Below are 20,588 nucleotides of genomic sequence, written 5' to 3' on the forward strand. Positions count from 1 at the left end.
ACATCGAGAAACTCTACCAAAGATTTCAGTTTTTACATTCACTTAACAATAACTAATGTTGTGTTTTTGCAACCTTCTTGACTTGCTGTCAAGAAGTGGAATTTATCCACAAATTAAGAAGCAGCACGGGTCACTGGTTGGCAGTCGATGTTGTTGACACAATTCAACATCATGTCTAGATTTGCCTGAAAACTTTTATTTTGACTAAGTGGTTAATTTTCACTTGAGTTATGTCAATGTTTGAATACGTTTGTTCAACGTAACAGGCAATCTTCACGTTTGAGCGTGAAAGGGTAGGTGGCCTCTCATCTAGACATCCAGGATCTCCTGCAAATGTGGCGAAACGGTTTGCTGAAAAAAGGCCCTTTCACTTGTTAAAACCTTTTAATGTTCTAATCCAATTGAGCATAATAATGTAGGGAAATATTTTGACAGTTTTTAACTTAGATCTCATGATTAATATCAACTTTGAAAATAAGTTTTCAGTTTGAACCAAAAGCAAGCAAAACGCAGCATTCATGATACTTTGCCTAGCTTGCAAATATTAATTTAGAGATGTTCTGTTATTACTTCCCAACCTCTTGGCTATATCTTGACCAACATTTCGATCATAGTGTTCTTTTGTTTTTTTCTTTGCAGTGTTTTATTATGTTTAGGGCTTAGAAAGATTTTTATGAAAGAAGGTTGTTTTGGTGCTTTTCTGTTTACTTAAGCAGGTTTTGCTTCGAAAAACAATTGGAGAAGCCCGAGATGATATTCGACTCGCTGTGTCGGATCATTAGCTTGTGCTCAATCGACCTTGGGCGCACCAAACACACACAAATGCATCTCGTTGTTCTGACTACAACTTTGACAACGGATTTATAGTGGGGATTATGGCTTACCCACTGAGTTCACCCAAATTACTCCAATACAAAAGCATTGATTCAACATCAAATCACATTTAATGAAAGTAGCAAGTTATTTATACGACTCACATCTGCTTCTATTTCAGGACTCACAAAATTCCTTACGACCGTAAAACTTTTGGAATAAATCTGCATGAGCTGTGATTTATATCTCTAAGTATTTCCAATTCTGACAAAAGATACAATATCTTAACATCAATATAATGTAAAATTCAAACTATTTGGTACAAAGAGTTACAGATACAAAATGCTGTACATGTCGGTTAGGAAAATCGTTGTTTAGATTTAAAATATTTATTATTCGTCTAGTTTGTAAAGTCTGAGTAGCAGCGCTAAATCAAACAGTGTAAGGTCACAAAAAGCCTACAATCGGAAGAAAAAGTTATAATTATTATCAGCATCTTTTAAGCAAAATATCTTTTAAACTTATTGTGAAAGAACTTTCTCCCGAAACTATGTTCGTGCATTTGATTGCCACCGATATATTTCCGAATATTGACGTCATGTTGAGAGCTGACATGCTTGACCGAGCATTTCATCACGTGACAATTGAGTCTTCCTCAAAGTGGACAACAGTTGTCAATTATACTTGCACACAAGTTAGCATCATGACATCTTTGTAAGCCCATTATGACGAAATAATCAATTAGCTCGTGTTGCTGTGACTGCTTTGTGTGAAAGAAAATCGTTTCAATTTTTCCATTAATTTTTAATCGTTGTTTAATCGCTTCAGGACAATCAGATTTCAAGCCAGCAGATTAAAAATATTTAATTGACTGGATTCTGTTATTACATCACAATTTTTACCGATGACTTTATTATTAATTCATATTCATTTTCAAATATAAAGAAAATTGGCAAAAATGTTTTGTGAATTATTCAACTCCATTTTGAAGAAATGTTGAATTTTGTTGTTTCTAGTTTTTGATTTTATCTTCTGGTTTTTTCTTCTCTCCGACTTTTTTTTATTTTAATTCAAAGAGGAATTGTGTTTATTCTTATTGCGTGATCATTTATTCATGTTTTAATTTCAAATTTCTGATTTTCTCTCGAGATAAAATGGCGTATTTATGTTAGAAAGAGTTTTGTGAAAAGATTCTGTTTCAACATTAGATGAATCTTGTCCATAATTCATGAGAAAAATATTCTGCGATAAAGGCACGAACTTTTAAGTGGAGCGTAGGGTTCAAAGTATTGCTTTTACCAAAATAAATATGTAAGGAAAGAGTATCACATCTTTAACAACAATAACAGTTTTTTAGAATAAAACCAAACTGACCTGATAAAGTTGAGTGCCGGCCAGCGAAAATAAAAATACGTTGAACTCTAGAAAAGCTACAAACAGATCCTAGTTTTAAAATTATATCAAAATGTTTTTTATGCTTTGTATTGATTGGAATTATTTCATGTTAATCTTCAGAAAAAGGCGACTTTAGACGCTTTGCATCCTTGTTGAGGTTTTGAACCACAGATACAGGCTCAATCACCAAGATTGACAGAGTGAAGTTTCCGTTTGTAATTGAAATGCATTTGTCGTAACAACAATTGGCCTTACAAAAAAACAAAAACCCTCAGAGTCAGACATGTGGAAGGATGACATTGTATGCTGTACGCACGTACTGTATATGTATATTTAGAATACACGCACTACAGATATGCACTCCCACGTGTTACCTATACCGTTTGGGCTGGTAAAAATTATTTTCAGCAAACCATTAAACATTGCCTCTATTCTCATCAGCTAGCAACTAGTGTGAAATTCTTTTGAAAACAAACCTTTTTTATTGAAACTTGTTTCTGCTTTTGTGAAGCGAAATGAATAAATAGTGCGACAAAATGAATCCAGGTACAATTGAAATGTAAAGTATATTTTGGCGATTAAGTTTGGGGTTGGGCTCAACGTACTAAACAGCTCTTCAAAAAAGCCGCCTGGTCGTCTGGTAAAGCTACATTTTGACTAATGGTGCATCACTTAACGCTGTTTGCTGGTTCAATTAATATCTGTATAAGGCATTGATCAAATCACTTTTCTTTTCAAAAGTATGTCGTCAGATGTAAAATTGATGCCAAAAGTGATTGAATTAGCTAAATGGACTCTGTCCCTTGTGCCATCAATTTCATCGGACGGTCAGCGGCCCATAGACAATACCTGTGTTCATTTTGAAGCCAAGCGGAAAATTTGCTGAAAAAGCTTTATCTGAAGCATTAAGCAAGTCAACTAATTAGATGAGGTACTTCAAAATGCTTGCAATGCATTAGTAGGAAAATTTTTCAATGAAAAAAATTAAATTCAAAATATGCAACAACATCACAGAGGACTGATCTCTTCTTTAGTCAACAAAGAGACCAGTTTCTGTTTCGTTCATGGCCCATAAAATGGGTTCATTGTAGTCATAGCCCGATGAATGAAGAAATATAATATTAATTTTCAATTTGATTTTTTTCATGCAAATACTCAAAATAAAATTTTCAACATTTAAAACTAATTTTATGTTAAACCAATTTTAAATCAAATGAGCAGAGAGCTTTATTTTTTGTCCGATTTTATACCGAAACAGTCGTTTATGTTCTTTACCAATTTTTTAATACTGAGGTTTCAAATCGATGCCAAACTTTTTTACAGTATTAACGTTTTGATTCGGATTTACCATTGTCACCGAACAGCTCGGTACAGACTGGCTGACGACCTCGTACAGGTGCTTGGTTCGAATCTGGGTCGGGTCATCACAAACACAACCTGGTTTCTGTATTTGTGAGAAAGAATCGATTTAGCTATTCCACAATTTCGCAAAGCCCTTCGGATGTGTTTCCTTACTGCAGTCACGGTGGAAGTCCATCTTAGACATGACCACAAATTTATATAAACATATTAATGAATTACGCTCAAAGTAATGTAAAAAAGCACAAAAATGAATTCCTAGACTTCTAATTGAAAAGTGAAGGGACCAACCTTGATGGGCGGAAAATAGACCCCCTTGGTAAACTGAACACGACCCTAGATATTTGTGCTTGTATAATTTATAGAAGTGTGGCATTGGCATTAAAGTTGTGCAATCAGTCGGTTTCTGTAACATTTGTCCCTTTAGTTGTTGCGGAAGGTGGGACTTATGTCTTTCTTCTTCTCGTTCAATTGCCTTGCCTGAACCAGGCATCGACGGCCTGAGATAAATAATATAATTAGACCAAAATTATTCCTATTACATGTTGCATGGATGATTGTTTCTGTCTTGTCGTTACAATGCTTCAGATTAGTTTGCCTTTGTCTGCCAGGTGTCTGCTTATGTCTTTACTCAGCACAAACATAATGTTAATCACAATCATAGCAACAAGTGCAACATTTCTAAGCTCTCAATGAAGTTTACAACTTGGTTGTTATGGATTAAATATTGGCAGACCATTTGTTTGTTACAGCCGTTTTTATGAAGAATAAGTCGCAAACCACGTCAAAGACTTCTATTCAACTTATTTCAAATTTCAGACTTTAATTCACTTTAATTTTAATCAACACATGAAAGGCTTCAATACACCAAATACCTTTTAAGCAAATCGTATAAATTTAGCCAGGTCAGATTAAAATGTTTCATCATGTGATGACACTGCGGTGGTGTTCGCAAACTTTTTATCACTTGTGTTTTGTTTCAAAAAACAAAGAAACAATGAATTGACTGTAGCCAATCGTTAGCTGGATGTTGAGGCTTTGGTCGGCTTTATTTGCTCTCGAGTGGATAATCTATAAATGTTTTTGAAATAAAACTTTCATTAGAGGAAAAACATTGTTATTTTGGAATGTTGAAAGCTGTATGGCCCACTTAGAAGCAGATGTTTTTCAGATGTCCTCAAAACTTAACAGTGTTAATCGATATCATGAATGATAGAACAATAGACAGCAATCACTTTCTTTTGCTTGAAAAGGTTCGAGAATACTTGAAAACCGTTTATTCGAAATTTCCTCTTCATTCGGAAAGAAATTAAAGAAAATTACTCAATAAAAGTGAAAATAAAATACGGTAATGGAACTCATAACACTTAATGCCTAATTGCTTCATTCCTCACGTTGTTTCAATGTTATAAAGCGTCTAAGCCATGTAACTACAATGTAATTACTGTTTGATGTTAAACTCTTTCGCATGCTTGTCAGCAAAGCGTCACATTTGAAAAATCACAATGTATCGATCTAATCTCTTTTGTCGTTAAATTTTACATCATCGATATAGTTTTATTTACAAAAAGGAAAGAGCTTGCGTTGATGTTTTTGTTTGCTGTGCTGAAATGCCCTAATATCTAACATACTTGTAAAGCATTTGGGTTAGAACAGCATTCTTTATCTAACATAAATAAACAAGAACCCAGACTGAGCCTACGGTTTTCCATCGTGTGAGCGTTTTAAGTTGAATAGTTCAATGTGAACTTTCTTATCCCCTTAGATAAAATCAAAAAAATATTAATACGCAAAATAAACGGATGTGGCTACTTTTTGCTACAGCGACTTCATGCAAGCACAATCTGTTTTTGTTTGCGAAACGGATAAGGGTGTTGGCTAATGAAATCCGCTAAACCGGTTACCAGATCAAGAAAATCATATTTTATTTCTCGATAATGAAATACAAATGCCCTCATGTAAATATAGCTTTGTTAATTCAGAACATTTTCATGCTCTGCAGAGGCAAGCATTTTTATGTCAAAGCAAGAAGACTTCCTTATCAATGGGTAGACGTTTGCGGCACCCCCACCACTTCCCCGAATCGCTCACCGCATCGAAGTTTATCCAAAGTTCATTTTTGTGTCAAAGAAAGTTGAAATATCTTCTAATTTTGTTTAATATTTATTTGCTAGCTGATTAGATTTTTTCCATAAAATGCAAGATACCATACTTGAAACGATAAGGCAACTACCATTTTAGAGCTTATTTCCTCTATTATGTATTGGAACTGCCATATGCAGAGTAGTAACAAGTTACCTAACTCTGGAAAACAACGAAGAGGTTTTTGATTATGCAGTTTTGCCAATTTAATGTCTTAACCTTATCATGCAAAACAAAACTTGTTTGTTTTATTTTGTATCATGTTAAAACTTGGGTAGAGAGTTGGCTTTCTTGAACCATAGACAGACAACACAAAGTAACTTCAACGGGTCTAACATGTTTTATTTAAAAAAATCAACTTAAACGTTTTCGACTCGTAGCCTACGTGTGTCTTCATCAGGAATCACTTAAATCTGCAATATACATAAAATGAAAATTGTAAGATAAATCTGTGTTAAACTAATTTGTTAAATAAATGTTAAACCCGCTAAACTTACGGTACTTTGTTTCGTTTCAATCAATTTTGGCCAATTATTAAAAAAATGCGATCATATTTTTTCTATGTTGACACTTTTAAAGTTTCACCCAATTTTTGATTTTATGTCATCGCAACATTACATGACTCAGTGATACGCTTGGTTGCATTTTAAAAACTTGAAACTGTGACATGTAGACTAAAAATATGTTTTTGTCACAGCACCTAACCCATCCATAACAACAACAGAAATCAACGCCATTTTAAAATCATGGTTTACAAATGTGTAAGAAACAAAAATGATTCAAAGAATAAAAAGCAAAAATGGTTTTGAATTTTTTTACGATCTTCAATTCTCGTCAAGTAGTTTTGCAAAATAACTGACTTTGACATGACGTAAACGTGACGTAACAAATGTGACGCAACAAGCGTCAAGTAAACAAGAAATACAAATTTCATAGCCTACCATTAGAATTTATTTAACAAAAATTATCGATTATAGTAAAGTTCCTTTGTTTCGTTACGGAGTCACCTGCGTTTCATGTGGCTGTTGATGTGCTACTGTGGTTCTCAGAAAAGCTTTTTTATGTCTTTTTATGGAGTTTCATGAAAATACAACCAAAGCTTCTGTACGTTCTCATTAAAAAAAAATTCCATTTGTTTTAACAACTTAAGTTTTACACGTCATTGCACGGCTTCTAAACATCAAAAGGAAAACAAACAGATATATTTTCACCAACATCATAGCTACACTTGTAGTAAGTTTAGTTCCCGTACTGATACTTGCGGGGACGACCACCTGGAAGCAGTAGCGTATCCCCGGGGGAGGGAGAAGGAGCGAATGAGGTGATCGCTTTCCCCATAAAACACAGAAAAATAACTGTATCTACGGTGTATTTTCAAGTTCGGATTAATGTAGCACCACACATCATTGCGTTTTGAAAGCGCCCTCTCCTCTAAAGTTACTTGCTAGATCCACTCCTACTGTTGTCCTCATTAGCTATTTTCAAGAATGCATAATCGAAAGACAAACCAGAGCAGTTGTGTGGTCTTATGGTCAAAACCAGAATTCAAACTTGTATTTTGTTTTCTTAAACGCCTTAATCTCAGCAAGTAAAATTTGTTCTTTCATTTTTTTACAATGTAGCCTGCAATGTGACCTTCTCCAGCCTAAGAAGGATGGATTTTGCGAGTTGTGTGGTAGCTTATTTGCTATAATTTAAGGCTTTTAAGCTTGTGACTTAGTCTTGTAGACTTATTCCATAAACAACGACATAATTTGTTTCAGCTTTATGAAATCGACGACGACGTAAAAAGGAAGGAATTCCTTGACGACCTATTCAGCTTCATGCAGAAGAGAGGTAAGGCTTTCTCATCAAATCCAAGTTAATAGATGATAGTTGAAGATCTGGATGTGACCATCTTCCCAAGTTCTTCACCGTTTTTCTTCATACGATTTTTCATTCCACCATGCATTCAACGGCTACTGCCGATCCTTTCAGAATGTTCTGCACCTAAGCTTGATCTTATGTTTTGAAATATAATAAATTTCATGTTTAACACCACAAAGGCTGCAGATAATGTGCAGCCCAACAAGACACTGGTGATCCGTTTTGTACTGCTTTGCTGAGAAGGCTAAATTTTATCTCTTATAAAAAAAAATTAAAATCGGCTTTTGCCAATGTGACGGATGTGGAAGGAGTTCCTGTTCCTTCAGCATTTGCGTCAATAAAGTTCAAAATTCGTCTCTTATTTTGTATACAGTAACACGGGAGCCCTCTTGCTAGCCCACCATGAAGTTTAAATAACATCTAATGCAGATTTGTGATAAACTTTTGACGGCCTCTAATGATATGAAAATACCGTGACATGAGTTACAAAGTTTCACAAGCGTTCCCAGTCACCGAAAGTTGCCACTTTTACATCGTTTCAACGTCCAACGTCGTTAAAACCTTAACTGACGCGGTTATCAGTTGTGATGCTCAATTACAACATTTTCACGGTGAGCTTTTAAAGCAGCAATTGATTCGTGTATTTTCGACTCCACGCCCGCTCATAGATCGCTTGATATTGCACTGTAGCTTTTAATTGCAGTCTTTTTCATTTTTATCACTTGTTTTCCTTTCGTCGAAACTTCGGATACAACTCAATGGCGATATTTTAATCTTTCTATATTTTTTTTCCTCATAAACTGATATGATGAAAATTTGAATTTGTGCAAGTACAGTTCTGTAAGTTCCTGAGTGATGCTGATGTACATTAGGATAGCTTTTGTTTGGTTTTGCAAAAGCAGGACTATTTCCATTAATTTGGTTTAAACTTCTAATATTTTTCTTTGGAATATTCCAAAAACCAACTTTCAAATTTCAGTAAAATGTGATACTGAAAGTGCACCAAACAACAAAAAGAAAATGAATTATAGACAATTAACTTTCTTGTCTTGATACTAACTGGAAAATTTAAATGGAAACACGTAGATTGGTTCAAATGGTTCATTGATATCTTTCTGACGCAATAAAATGCAATCTCATATAAATAATGTGAAAACCTGTTTTCTATCTTGGAATGCTTTTTCCTAATGCGCGTATTGGGATACCCTTTGTGTGCCTGCGTCGATTGGCATGCCTTACCATTTCTAATAAATGAATTGGCTTGAATTTTTAACTTATCTTTGTCTTTTATTTTCTTTACAGTCACACGGCTGCCTTGAGTCTATTATACTTTTCCAGCAGAAGATAGGAAACGAGATAATGTTGACAAAAGTCACTATCTGCTTATTACTTTATCCTCTGCTTATTACACATATGAATTTTAACAATATTTTGAAATATTTTTATTTAAAAGAAGATAAAAATTCAAAAAGTTTTAAGAAAAACGATTTTATCTCTCACCTATTTTCAATCTATTCAATGCAGGACAACTTTTACTTGATTGAACATTTTGCAACATTGAAACTACGTTTTACAAGTTCATTATTTCTTTTCTCTATTTCCTCATTTCATCAAAATTTCATGGTCGCCATGTTTTAATCAAAGTTTGGCAAATTTACGAAATAGCTCAATTTTTCTGGTTTCTTTAAGATAAGAGGCTCGCCATTAATAATTGATTTGCGAAAACGCTATTTCGTCGCCCATTGTGCGACAAACGGTAACTTGTAGACACATGTTATTTGATTGTAACGTAAATAATTTCTGTTTTGCATTATTTACAATATTTCAAAGAAAGTCGCATTTTGTTTTTCAAGCAAATTACATTTGCTCTTCCACCTTGCCTACGTCATTAAGTACTCAACCGTGACCTATTGTTCCATCAACAATGCTTTGTGTATATTTTATAAAAGCGTATTTTGTTCCAAATCTAATCAAGACTGAGTGCTGCCATGTGGAAAATTTGGTGTTTAGATCAGCAACAAAATAGAAGAATTTATAAAAACACTGAAATCCTTTCGAATTTATCGGCTTGCAATTTAGGGCGTCGCTGTGTCTACTCAGTCTACCTTCCAGAGGCATATTTTTTCTGCTTTTTTTGAATCTATTTCAGCATCACATGTACAGGAATTGAAATAAAATGAGACAACTGGAGAGTATTGCACATATACACGTGTATAAGTGAAAACAAGCACCCTACATAGCGATATCTTCATTATACGTTCGAATAAACTAATACAATTTTCCAAGAACGGCTTTTCATTGCGTAGAAAGAGTCCTTCTAACAATAATGTTAATGACTTAATAATAAACAAGTACATCTTGTACTTGGTTACAACGGGCACCTTTTAATGGGTTGCTCAGAAAAGCATATATAAGCTAATTACCACCACTCTTGTAGGAAAATAACCCACTGTTTGCTATCAGTTATGTAAAAAACATGGTAATAATTCAATTTGGTTGCATGGATTTTCTGCGTGTAATTTCATATATCTGATGGTTATATCTTTGTGTTTAAAGCAAATCTGCAAATCGTGTCAAAGCGATGATAGATACGGTTTGTCTAAGTACGATTAATAAGTGTGTAGTCATAAGTAAATCATAGTTAGCTTCAATATCGTAAAAAATTCTTCCTCCAGAACAAACAGAGAATCTTGTTTTCGTCACGCATCAATGACGTGAGCATTCAAGCGCGACCCCTTGCTGAGATAGATTGAGTTGCAAAAGGTCTGTTGATGGAATAGGGCCATCAACAGTTTGTTAATGTCTTTTTATCGCCGATTTTAATATCCTGCCAAACTAACGCTAAAACAATTTACTCATTTTGTCAAGTACTTCCAAAATTGTACTTTTATACAGATAAGTACTGTAATATACAGATTGTTTATTAATTGTGTAACATGCAATAGCCAATAGTGCGCAGTAAAGTAACTTTTCACCTTCGTTTCACCTTTCGACTAAGTTTATGCCTTTATCGCTTTTATATCATGTTTATTGATAGCAGCCTTTAAACAGTGACTGCCAAAACACTGCCTTTGTGCTAAAAAACTTTGTACACAAAATTCCTCTGTAATCGTGGCGCAAGATCTTTAAGCTGTGAACTTACCTAAACATTATTTCATGATGGCTCTGTGTAGGCTTGTATGTAAATTAATGTGTTTAGATTAAATCTTTTTAAATCAAAATGAGACATTAAAGTTGCCATATCAATTTTTTTATCAGATATAAAATTTCAAGCCTGTTAAAGGGATATTGATTAGGGCATCACATACCAATATCTGTCTCTGTCGTGGTGACACAGATTGGGCGCCAAAAGTTTCTAAGAGCAACAAATACAAATAGTTTCTTAATATTCTAGTAGGGTGGGTTTTGGGTGAATGCTTGTGTCAAGATTTTGTCACACAATACAACAAAAAAAGAAGCTAAAAAGTTATAAAGTGTCTTATTACAGGATAAAGTTTACAAGAACTAACTAAGATGCGGGACTGCGGGTGGCCAAAAAGTCCTGGGCCAAACTGCGCATGTGTAATATTTGGGACATTACACTGCTTTTTTTTTAATTTGCGAAACTATGGCATAAGTAAACAAAATGGCGTCGCAATGAGCGGATAAAAGCCTAGTATTGTCTAACAGCGTTTATATCCTTGTCTTCATCTTGTGAAGTTTTTGACTCATTAGTGAAGCCGGTCATGGTTCACTTCTAACCCTGTGACCTCACAATGAGATGGAAAAGCTTGCTATTTTAAACAAGTAGTTCTATTTCACGTGTCGCTTCATATAAAGCAAGTCATGCGTGAACTTGATTTAGAAGATAATCAAAAAGTTAAAAGTCGGAGCAGAGCGCATCATTAACTTTGGGCCTCAGCCAGTTTTACTTAATCAGCTAACAATAATTTAAGCTATAAGACGACATTTATCTTTCCTAAGAGAAAACATCACCCATATTTTGCATTTATTCAACGTTGCATACTGCTGAAAAGACGCGGTAAACAAAGAATTCACTAATTACTCATTTTGTTTCAGGTTCTCCAGTCAACCGTATACCTATAATGGCAAAGCAAGTATTAGATCTTTACCAGCTTTATAAACTCGTAGTAGAGAAAGGAGGTCTTGTAGAAGTGATAAACAAGAAGATTTGGAGAGAGATCACCAAAGGTCTTTCTCTTCCTTCTTCTATTACAAGCGCCGCGTTTACCCTAAGAACACAGTAAGTTAAAATATTTCATATTTTTTTAGTCTCGCCTTAACCCCGAGCTAAGTCCCGAGCCGAGCCTGAAATAATCTCAAGTTTTTGCATAAACGCTTCATACAAATTCTTGAAAGATTACATCAGAAAAATTTGGTAATGTCAGAAGTCAAGCAACCATCTCAGATTAACCGCTTTTGAAAGGGATATTTGAGAACGATGTTCTATCTCTAATACCTTGCATAAACACAAGTATCCCAATTGCGTTCGTTGGAGCGTGGAAAATATTTCTCGGTACAACCAGCAACATTAAACCTTCATTCTCGCATACCTTGAATTGTTGCAGTCAGTGTCTTTCACAACTACTTAGTGTTCAATTGGAAAGTATTTTCTTTGTGTGATTAAAGTTGCGTAACTTTCAATTGTCGTGGGCGTTTAGTTGGCTGACTGCCTCTCGATAACACCGCTGCTATTTATTTTTGTGCACTTCTCTGTGTTATACTTTTGGGTGCCAATTGTTTCCATTGCAATGTTAAAACTCTCTCAGTATTTAATGGTAAAGTGCTTTGCTTGTGTAATTATATTTTGAAACTAAAAGCAAGAAAAAACACGCACACACACATTGTGTTTATTTCATTTCTTTCTTTTAAATTGTAAACATACTATAGTAGCCTATGTATAAATGTTGGCTGGAAAACCTAGGCTGATCAGCAACATACATAACAACCGTTTAATTCCTTCTATCCAGGTACATGAAATACTTGTACTTGTATGAATGCGAGAAAGAAAATCTCTCTCATCCATCGGAGCTGCAGGCCGCTATTGATGGCAACAGAAGAGAAGGAAGACGCCCCAGCTACAGGTTAGGAACGAGACAATTATTTTTGGACTTTTTAGTCTAAATTAAGTCATGATGGTTTCCTGTTTGTTGCATGGTTAGAGTGGGCCATGGCTAGTGGACGATGACATCACAATTCATGTCTATTATGCTTCTGTAATGTTTCTCTAAGAATCGTGATTACAAATTATAAAATTATTTTGACACCTCTTATCACGCTTGACCACTTAACCGTGAAGTGTAAAGTTAGAATTAGAAATTACACTAAGTCTTGTTATACGGCTGTTTGTTGTTTATAGCTTAACTAAAGTCTCAATTTCTTACCAAAGGAAATCACTAAATGATACGTATCCGTAAGTCATATGACGATTGACGACGCCACTTTGAGTTCTATTATGATTTCTTTTTTTTTATGTAAAAAATGACAGAGATTACTAAAAGGCCAAGATTTACAGACAGAGGACAGCTTGATATTCACATTTTTGCAATTTTTTAATTTAGAAAAGAAAACTCTGATACAGTTAACAGTTGCTACAGAGCTTGTTGCGATTTAAATCAAAAACTTCTTTTTCAGCTCCCACATGTTCTCCTACTCCCCTGGGCACAACGGGGGTCTCCTCACCCCTCCAAAATTTTCCTTTCACCCCCACAACGGGTTAAGCCAACTTTCTTCTCTTGCTGCAGCTAAATATGGTGAGTACGCAGTGCTTTCATGAATGTGGTGTTTTTTATGTGTAGATGGTGTGTGCGAATGCGTGCAGTGATGTGTACGTGCAATGTGTGCGATTGCGTGCAGTGATGTGTGCGACGTACGTGCAATGTGTGCGATTGCGTGCAGTGATGTGTATTTGATTTTCGTTTACTAGCTACCCCCACTAGTGGGGAACAAACCGACGATGGATTATGATGATGAGCTAGGTCCATTCTATTTATTGCACCTTGAGTAAATCTGAATGGGCGGAAAACTGTGCAAAAGTAGCCTACTCTTAGCTAAATGATGAACCGGGTTCACATGGATACGAGTTCAACACCCGACCAAGCTGAGTTTTCTTTTTTATCGACAGGCCAAGGAGATGAGCGCTGTTTACCCACGTCACCAACTCAACAGCTGATCGCCCAACAGCATCAGCTCATCCAATCAGCAAACGCCCAACATGTTGCCGCTATGGCAGCGTTAGAGAGCATACAGACCCAAGCCAAAGCCAGAGTGAGTGGTTGATGATAAAAGGATGGAAAACAGTTTTATTTATATGATGTGGACCTGTTTTGTTGCATTTTACAACATATAAATCATTATTAATTGTTGCGATTTTATTTGCTTTAGTATAAATTTTAAATTTTTGTGGTATAAAAAGCACAACGCGCAATACAAAAAGTGTAATTCGTTTGTCATGCAATTAATTTTTGCCTTATCCATGAAACTTGAGATCAATTTAAGTTTTCCCAGATCACCGAATTGATTGTTTGATGTTGAAATTCACCACCAACTTTTTACGATTGCAATCTTTTAACAATATTCGTATAAAACTAGGCCGCCCAAGCCGCCCAGCAGGCCGCCCACCATGCAGCCCAACAAGTCGCGCAACATCAGATGATACTGAAGAGAGAAATTGACTCAGATTACTCGGAGAATGATCAGCCCCTTGAAAAGAAGTCTCACTTTGATGACATGAATCGGTAAAAAATAACTTAAAGTAACGTTATTTTAAGTTGATACTGTTCTATTTTTTAAACTTTAGCTCCCTACGAGTTTCATGGCTGTTGTTTTTTGACAACCACTGGCATTCAACAGTTGGTCAAATCATCTAAGCTCCCATCCTTGTCGCAAACAGGAAATATCCTGAATGTGAGACCCTGCTTTGCTATATCCAAGCTATTTGGGTTTAGAAATGAAGCCCAATCAAGTGTCTTGTCAATACATAACCTCGTGCTTTCACCTGGTGTCGAACCAGCGTATTTTGGAGCATCTCATTGGTGCTCACACCAGCAATGACGTACTGCAGGTAGAACACAATCTTACGGGGGAGAAGCAGCTGTTGGGGGGAATATTTTAATGTTTGAAACAAAGATTTTTTTAAAATGTATAGCTGTTAAATGCGACCAAGCATTCATTGAAATTCAATATGTAACACAACATCATTAAAACATTGTAGCAGTATTGAAAACATTTTTTGGGAGGTAGTGATTGCTTCTCTAAGTCCCTCCTCCCGTAGCTATATCATTGTCACACCACTCGACCAACTAGCAGACAAGTCCTGCTTGAATCCTTTACCATGTCTGTCTCTGTACTTGTACTGTATATCAGTCCCTTGCTGTGGTTTAAAATAACTTTGTTAATATGTTTTATCTTTCCTAGACGACCATCACCAACAGAAGATATCGCAGCTTCTCGATCACCTTCGCGTACATCAGTGAAAATGACAATGAAGGACAGAGGTATATATGCGGCTTCTGGAAGGTCTTCTGTGACTTATGATCACTCGTACCAACCAAATGCATGGGTCTGGGTTTCCCAAGCCTAAAAATAATCATTTTGCTTTCCACTAAAACACCTTAGAAATGAATGGCAGCAGTGGAATAGGAACAATATTTTGTGTGCAAATAATTTGTCACCTTAAAGAAGACATAGCTTACAGCCTATGTTTTTAAATTAAACTTGCAGTCATAAAAGAAAAAAAAGTTTTCAAATTCATAAATACTTTAGAGTTTTTCAAGTTGTGAATTCTGAATTTTACAAATGCTGTTAGCCACCAAGTTTTGTTATACACTGTAGTATGATTACATGTAACGCCATATTGCCATGTTATAGGGGGTCGCATGGATATGAATGAAGTATCAAATGGCGATTCCATTGACATGGCTGTAGAGGTGAATGGCGTAGTATACGAGGTAAGAAGATGATGTTTTTGATTTGAGCCAACCAGTAAATCAACACTTTTAACATTGATTCAACGTTTGCAGACATTGAACCATTGTTTAAAAGGACTGTTTACTGGTTGGAAGTATGGGAACTTAGTTAGTTGATTGAAACGTTTGGGTTGATAAATTTGTTCGCTAATTTCGCTAAAATTGATGGTCAACTTTTGCTGCGTTGCTGATAAAACACAATTACGTCACGCGCTGCGGTTTTCACATTTTACTGAAATGTTCTGGTTTGTTGTGGCTCTCAAAGTTAATTTGAGGATTCATATTTTTCTTCAAAGCCATTCCTTGATTATGACCCAACACATGTTCTTTGACGTCTTTTCTGACGTAACAAAATGTCAATTTTACGCCATCTTTGATCGTCTTTTCATATTGTTATTGACAAAAAGAGAAAAAGGAAAATGTTTGTTTTGGCATAACTTCATCTCATATAGAACACAAACAGCGAAACTAAAACGTAATTTTTATTCCGTATCCTGGAAATGTATAAAGAAACATGTTTCACATTTCCCCATGGAGAAAAATGCAATCATTTACACCTAGATTCCTCATTAGCTAACTTGTTGTTGAGGTAGTTTTAAAGCTGTAATAACAAGTGAACAAATAAATAACAATTTTTAATTCAGATGAACACGAAATTGAATGCTGAAAATTTAGAAGTGAACATAGCAAGGAACATACAGTTGATGATAACAAATGCAAAAAATTATGTCTACTTTTGGGTCACAAAATGACTAGATTGGCTTCTAGAAGATGTACAAATCCCAAGTCAAAAATTTCAATTTTGTTGTAGAATTGGGACACATGAAATTTTCCTTGATTCTGACTGGCCCAGTTCCATTGCTTAGCATGAAATTTTCACAAAGTTAAAACAAAGAAGTATAAACAGTTCCTTTTTTTTCTTCTTTTTTTTTTTTATAAAAGTTTGCTATCCAGAAACAACCTGCAATTGAATTAAATCACAATGATTTTGCATGTAAGGCTATCAAAGTAGCGTCGCTCAATGTTGAAGTGTTTTTGCAATTTAAATGAATTCAAAGCTCGCTTGAAAACGTTCTATTTCAATGAACATTATGACTGAAAGTAGCGTATTAATTATCACCATTGTCATGTACAGCGCCCAGGAGCATAGTTTGACTGTGGATGTGGCGCTATATAAATATTGTTATTATTATTATTATTACGTGATGTAAAAACAACAACTTATAAAAAGTAACTTAACTTTTAAGCAAATAACTAACATTGCTATTTTTGTCGTACGTAGGAACTTGAAAACGCATTTCAATGTTCCTGTTTTTTGAGTAAAAGTTTGTTGTGGTCAACCCTTTGTTAACTAGGCGGCGTTCAATTAATTAGTTTAATTATTTGCATCTTCTTCTTCGTTTGAACCTTCTTCGTTACTCCAGGAGTCGAGGATCTCTGCTTTTACCACCCTTGGGCAGTGACGGCGACGCGGTCTACATGTTTGAAGAAGAAGAAAATTATTTGCATAACTTCTATTTGGTGTTTGTTGCTTAGATCATCATCTCACCTTGAAGTTAATCGATGTGTTTAAACTTTCAGGGCATTTTGTTTGCAAAGGCACCAAGCAAACTCAACTCTCCGACCAAATCCAACAGTCCGCAGTCTCACAACGCTTCTTGAACTTCTTGCCCATTACTGTCCTCACGTGCCAAACTGGCAAGCAAACAGTTATTCGCAAGGTGGCACAAGTGCACTACTACTGTTCGGAAATTACGTGACCAACTGTCTCCAGCAAGACACAAATTATGTGAGGAGAAGTATAAGGATGAACGACGTTGGGTTTGGTTATTGGACACGTGATCTTTTGTGTATTATGTGTATTTTGTGACGTATAATTACGCAATATTTTGCCATGAGCGCAAATGAGACCGCATAAATCGACTTTCCCAGTAAGTGGAAAGTCACACAGGCATCCACAATAGACAATTCGGGTTTATTTGCACTTGGCTTAGTTATAAGCTTTTAGCGGCAGATTGCAATTTGAAAAGCAACCAGTTTTAGCCTAGTTGTTAGATCTTGCACTGCCCAAAGAGTAACTTCAAGACATACGTATGGCCATTAGGTGCTGTTACTTTGTAATGTATATTGTATGTTAGCGTTTCTTTTTTTGTCATAGTGAAATCTTCAAGCCGAAGAACAGTGTTAATTCCTCGGGGTAATAAACATTAAATTTTTGTGTTTTCCTTTTCATTAAAAAATTTCCTTCCGGGAAATCTGATTAGATCAGAAAAACTTGCAAACTGGTGATGACAGAACGCTCAATCATTGAGGATAAAAAGTTAGTATTTTTTTCCTGTAACAAATACACATAAAAATTTTAACCTTTGAATTTTCGTTTAAAATCCCCTAAAGAGGAAAGGTGTAATAATTAGAAAAAGCGGTTTCAAAAAATTTTGTTTTCAAACTACAGCTTTTTTTTCAGCTCCCACAAACTGTATGAGGTGAAATTGTTTTGCCTCCCTACGCTTGATCCTGGAAAGAAATTAAAGTATACCCACCGCTGCCAAAAATTAATTTATTTTAAGCAACTTCCGTCATTTTTACATTGATTCAACGTCTGCAGACCGACAAAATGACTGTTTTTGCCTGTCTGGGTTGGTCGCAACATTTCATGTGGACCAGCCAATGGGGTAGTTGTGTGTCACATATCGCAATTGTGACGTTTCGTGTTTCTATACGTAGACCGAATGTGTGACGTATGTAGGCCTAAAATTGTTTTTACCTCTTCCTATTCTTTATTAGCTTTTCACTCTTGAACTGCCAGCCTCGTCATTCAAGGGCAGCCCTTCTAGACTGCAAACGTTTGCCACTTTATTAATAGAACAGCATTAGTTGTCGCAAACTGTTCAGCTTTCAAAAGGACAACTGAGTTGAGAATTTATTGGTATTGTAGAAAAGGTTCTTTATAAAATGAAAGAAAACGTATCGTGGTGAAGTCTGTTTTAAGCATACAGTTTTATAAATTGGCTTTCAACTCGGGTTTCCTGAAAGAGTTGAAAAGTTTTATTAAAACGTTTTGTTCTTCAAGTACCTGTGCGAAGATGTAGTTTACTAATGAAATTTGATCAACCAATAGCCTAATTGAGAGCTTTGAAACAACGAATGGATAACTTGCGCATACATTTTGATTTTATTTTGTTTATTATTTTGCCATTTATGTTTACTGTTGCCCGTTGCGTCATGCCGCGTGTTGCCAGTTGTTCGCTATTTACTTTACGGCTGTCGAATATCATTGTCATTAACTTGCAAGGTTGGTTTGTAGCTGGGTCGTTTAAGTTTTTCTCCTTTTGCCACTTCAAACTGGCAGTGATGTCCCGGTTTATAGCACAAAATTACTGAAGGAGCAGCCAGTCCTTGGTTTAATCCTCCAAGAAACAAATTTAAAAAAATTGCCAGTGACCGTTGCATTTTCAGCCAAATTTGATAACAACCCTTTAAAGAGGCAGTGCCCTTAGTCAATCCCCATTTGATAAAACTAAAACATCGTAAATACTTTTTTTAAAGATTATTATACAAGCTTGCCTGACTACCTCAGGAGTAGAATATCTCAGTGTTTCTGTTACCGAATTTATGTTCTTTTAATTAAGAAGGTCTACAACCCCATTTAATACTTTCGTATGGCCTTGAGATGTTGGATCCCCTACTGTAAAAACAATTGCGAATTACAACAAGTCCCAATTTTAAGTTGGATGTTCTTTTGGTGCGATTGCAATACAAAGATGCTTATACCCGATCAAATCGCCGTTATAAATTCTCGCGTTTTTGCGCCCTGTCAGTGCTATTGTACAATATAATGAACACTGCAGATATTTTGTGACATCATTGTATAAATGTTAGAATTAATCGCTGATAACAAATATATTATCATGACGTCGTAATAAAGTGAATGCCTCGTTATTGAAGGTGCTGGACTTTTTGTTTTGTGAAACTTCTCAGTGAAGCATAGGCTAGTGCCATTTTTATGGCATTTACCGCGCATAAGCCTGGATACGAGAAAAAAAGTGAACAGAAATTTGTTAATTTTTATCTGAGGTTTTGCTTTCTTTGCGGGGTAGGCTATATATTTTGTTTCAGAAGCAGACTGAAGTGCAAACCTTTGGCGCGTTTTGTAGCCTAGGCCTACCTGAAAAGCATTTTGTAGCCAATAGCTTACTTTGTCCAATATAGGCCTAGCTTACTTAGCCTACGCTACTTTGTAGCGTACCGGTACTGAACGAAAAGTACAATAATTAAACTAAAGAATATGCACATTCAGTAGCATTGACTGGGAGTAGCCTACTTTTGGACGCGGGCGGGAGATAATTTTAGGGGCTCAAAATTTTTTGAGGGGCCCAAAAACCTGAAAAATTACGGGGTAGCCTATTCTATGGACACAATGAATTTTTTAGGAATGTCTTGATTTGGAGCCAAACAATTTGATTGCTACCGACCCAAAGCAAATTATCTATGCAACGAGCCTGTGCACATTTTCTGATTCCCAAAACAACACATTAATAAAAACAAAATATAGCTTAGGCCTACCGGTAGCCTACCTAAGAAGAAAAAAGCAGCCTAACCTTCAACCACCAAGAAAAGAAAATAGTTTTTTTTTCCAAAAAAGAAAGCGTTCTCTCAAATCATAAAAAAGACTTGTTGCGAATGCATTACTACGCTATAATAAAAAATATAAAGGGTTTTCGTCAAACTTCTCGACCCTGCACCAAAAGTAGGCTGCTTCAACAATCGGAAACTTCACTCTGCCAATCTCGGTAACCGGGCCTGCAACAAAAGCCTCTACAAGTATGTAAAACTACCGGGAATAACCTATCAAGGCTTTGTGAGTCCAAAGATAAAGATTGAAAACCAACCAACCACATTTGGTCAGCCAACCCAGAACACATCTATAATTACACACAGCAGTGCCGGTCAGGGTATTTCGGGCCCTGTGCGGAAGATGCTTTGCTGCCCCAATGACAATGATTCAATTCAGTAGCGTAGCTAGGTATTGTGAAAGACGAGGGGGCT

General features: G+C 35.7%; 1 protein-coding gene across 1 annotated transcript in view; it reads left to right on the forward strand.

The window, feature by feature from the left end:
* LOC145784240 (protein dead ringer homolog) overlaps positions 1–19,481 on the forward strand; it is a 28,895-nt gene extending 9,414 nt beyond the window's left edge. Inside the window, exons 5-13 of the mRNA XM_082596026.1 lie at positions 7,473–7,545; positions 11,635–11,818; positions 12,546–12,659; positions 13,210–13,328; positions 13,700–13,842; positions 14,167–14,312; positions 14,992–15,071; positions 15,445–15,524; positions 17,124–19,481. Coding sequence (XP_082452152.1) covers positions 7,473–7,545; positions 11,635–11,818; positions 12,546–12,659; positions 13,210–13,328; positions 13,700–13,842; positions 14,167–14,312; positions 14,992–15,071; positions 15,445–15,524; positions 17,124–17,204 — 1,020 coding nt within the window. The 3' untranslated portion in view covers positions 17,205–19,481. The remainder of the gene's footprint in view (positions 1–7,472; positions 7,546–11,634; positions 11,819–12,545; positions 12,660–13,209; positions 13,329–13,699; positions 13,843–14,166; positions 14,313–14,991; positions 15,072–15,444; positions 15,525–17,123) is intronic.
* The last annotated feature ends 1,107 nt before the right edge of the window (positions 19,482–20,588 follow it).

The sequence above is a fragment of the Aplidium turbinatum genome, chromosome 15, assembly GCF_918807975.1.
Source record: "Aplidium turbinatum chromosome 15, kaAplTurb1.1, whole genome shotgun sequence".
Classification (NCBI taxonomy): domain Eukaryota; kingdom Metazoa; phylum Chordata; class Ascidiacea; order Aplousobranchia; family Polyclinidae; genus Aplidium; species Aplidium turbinatum.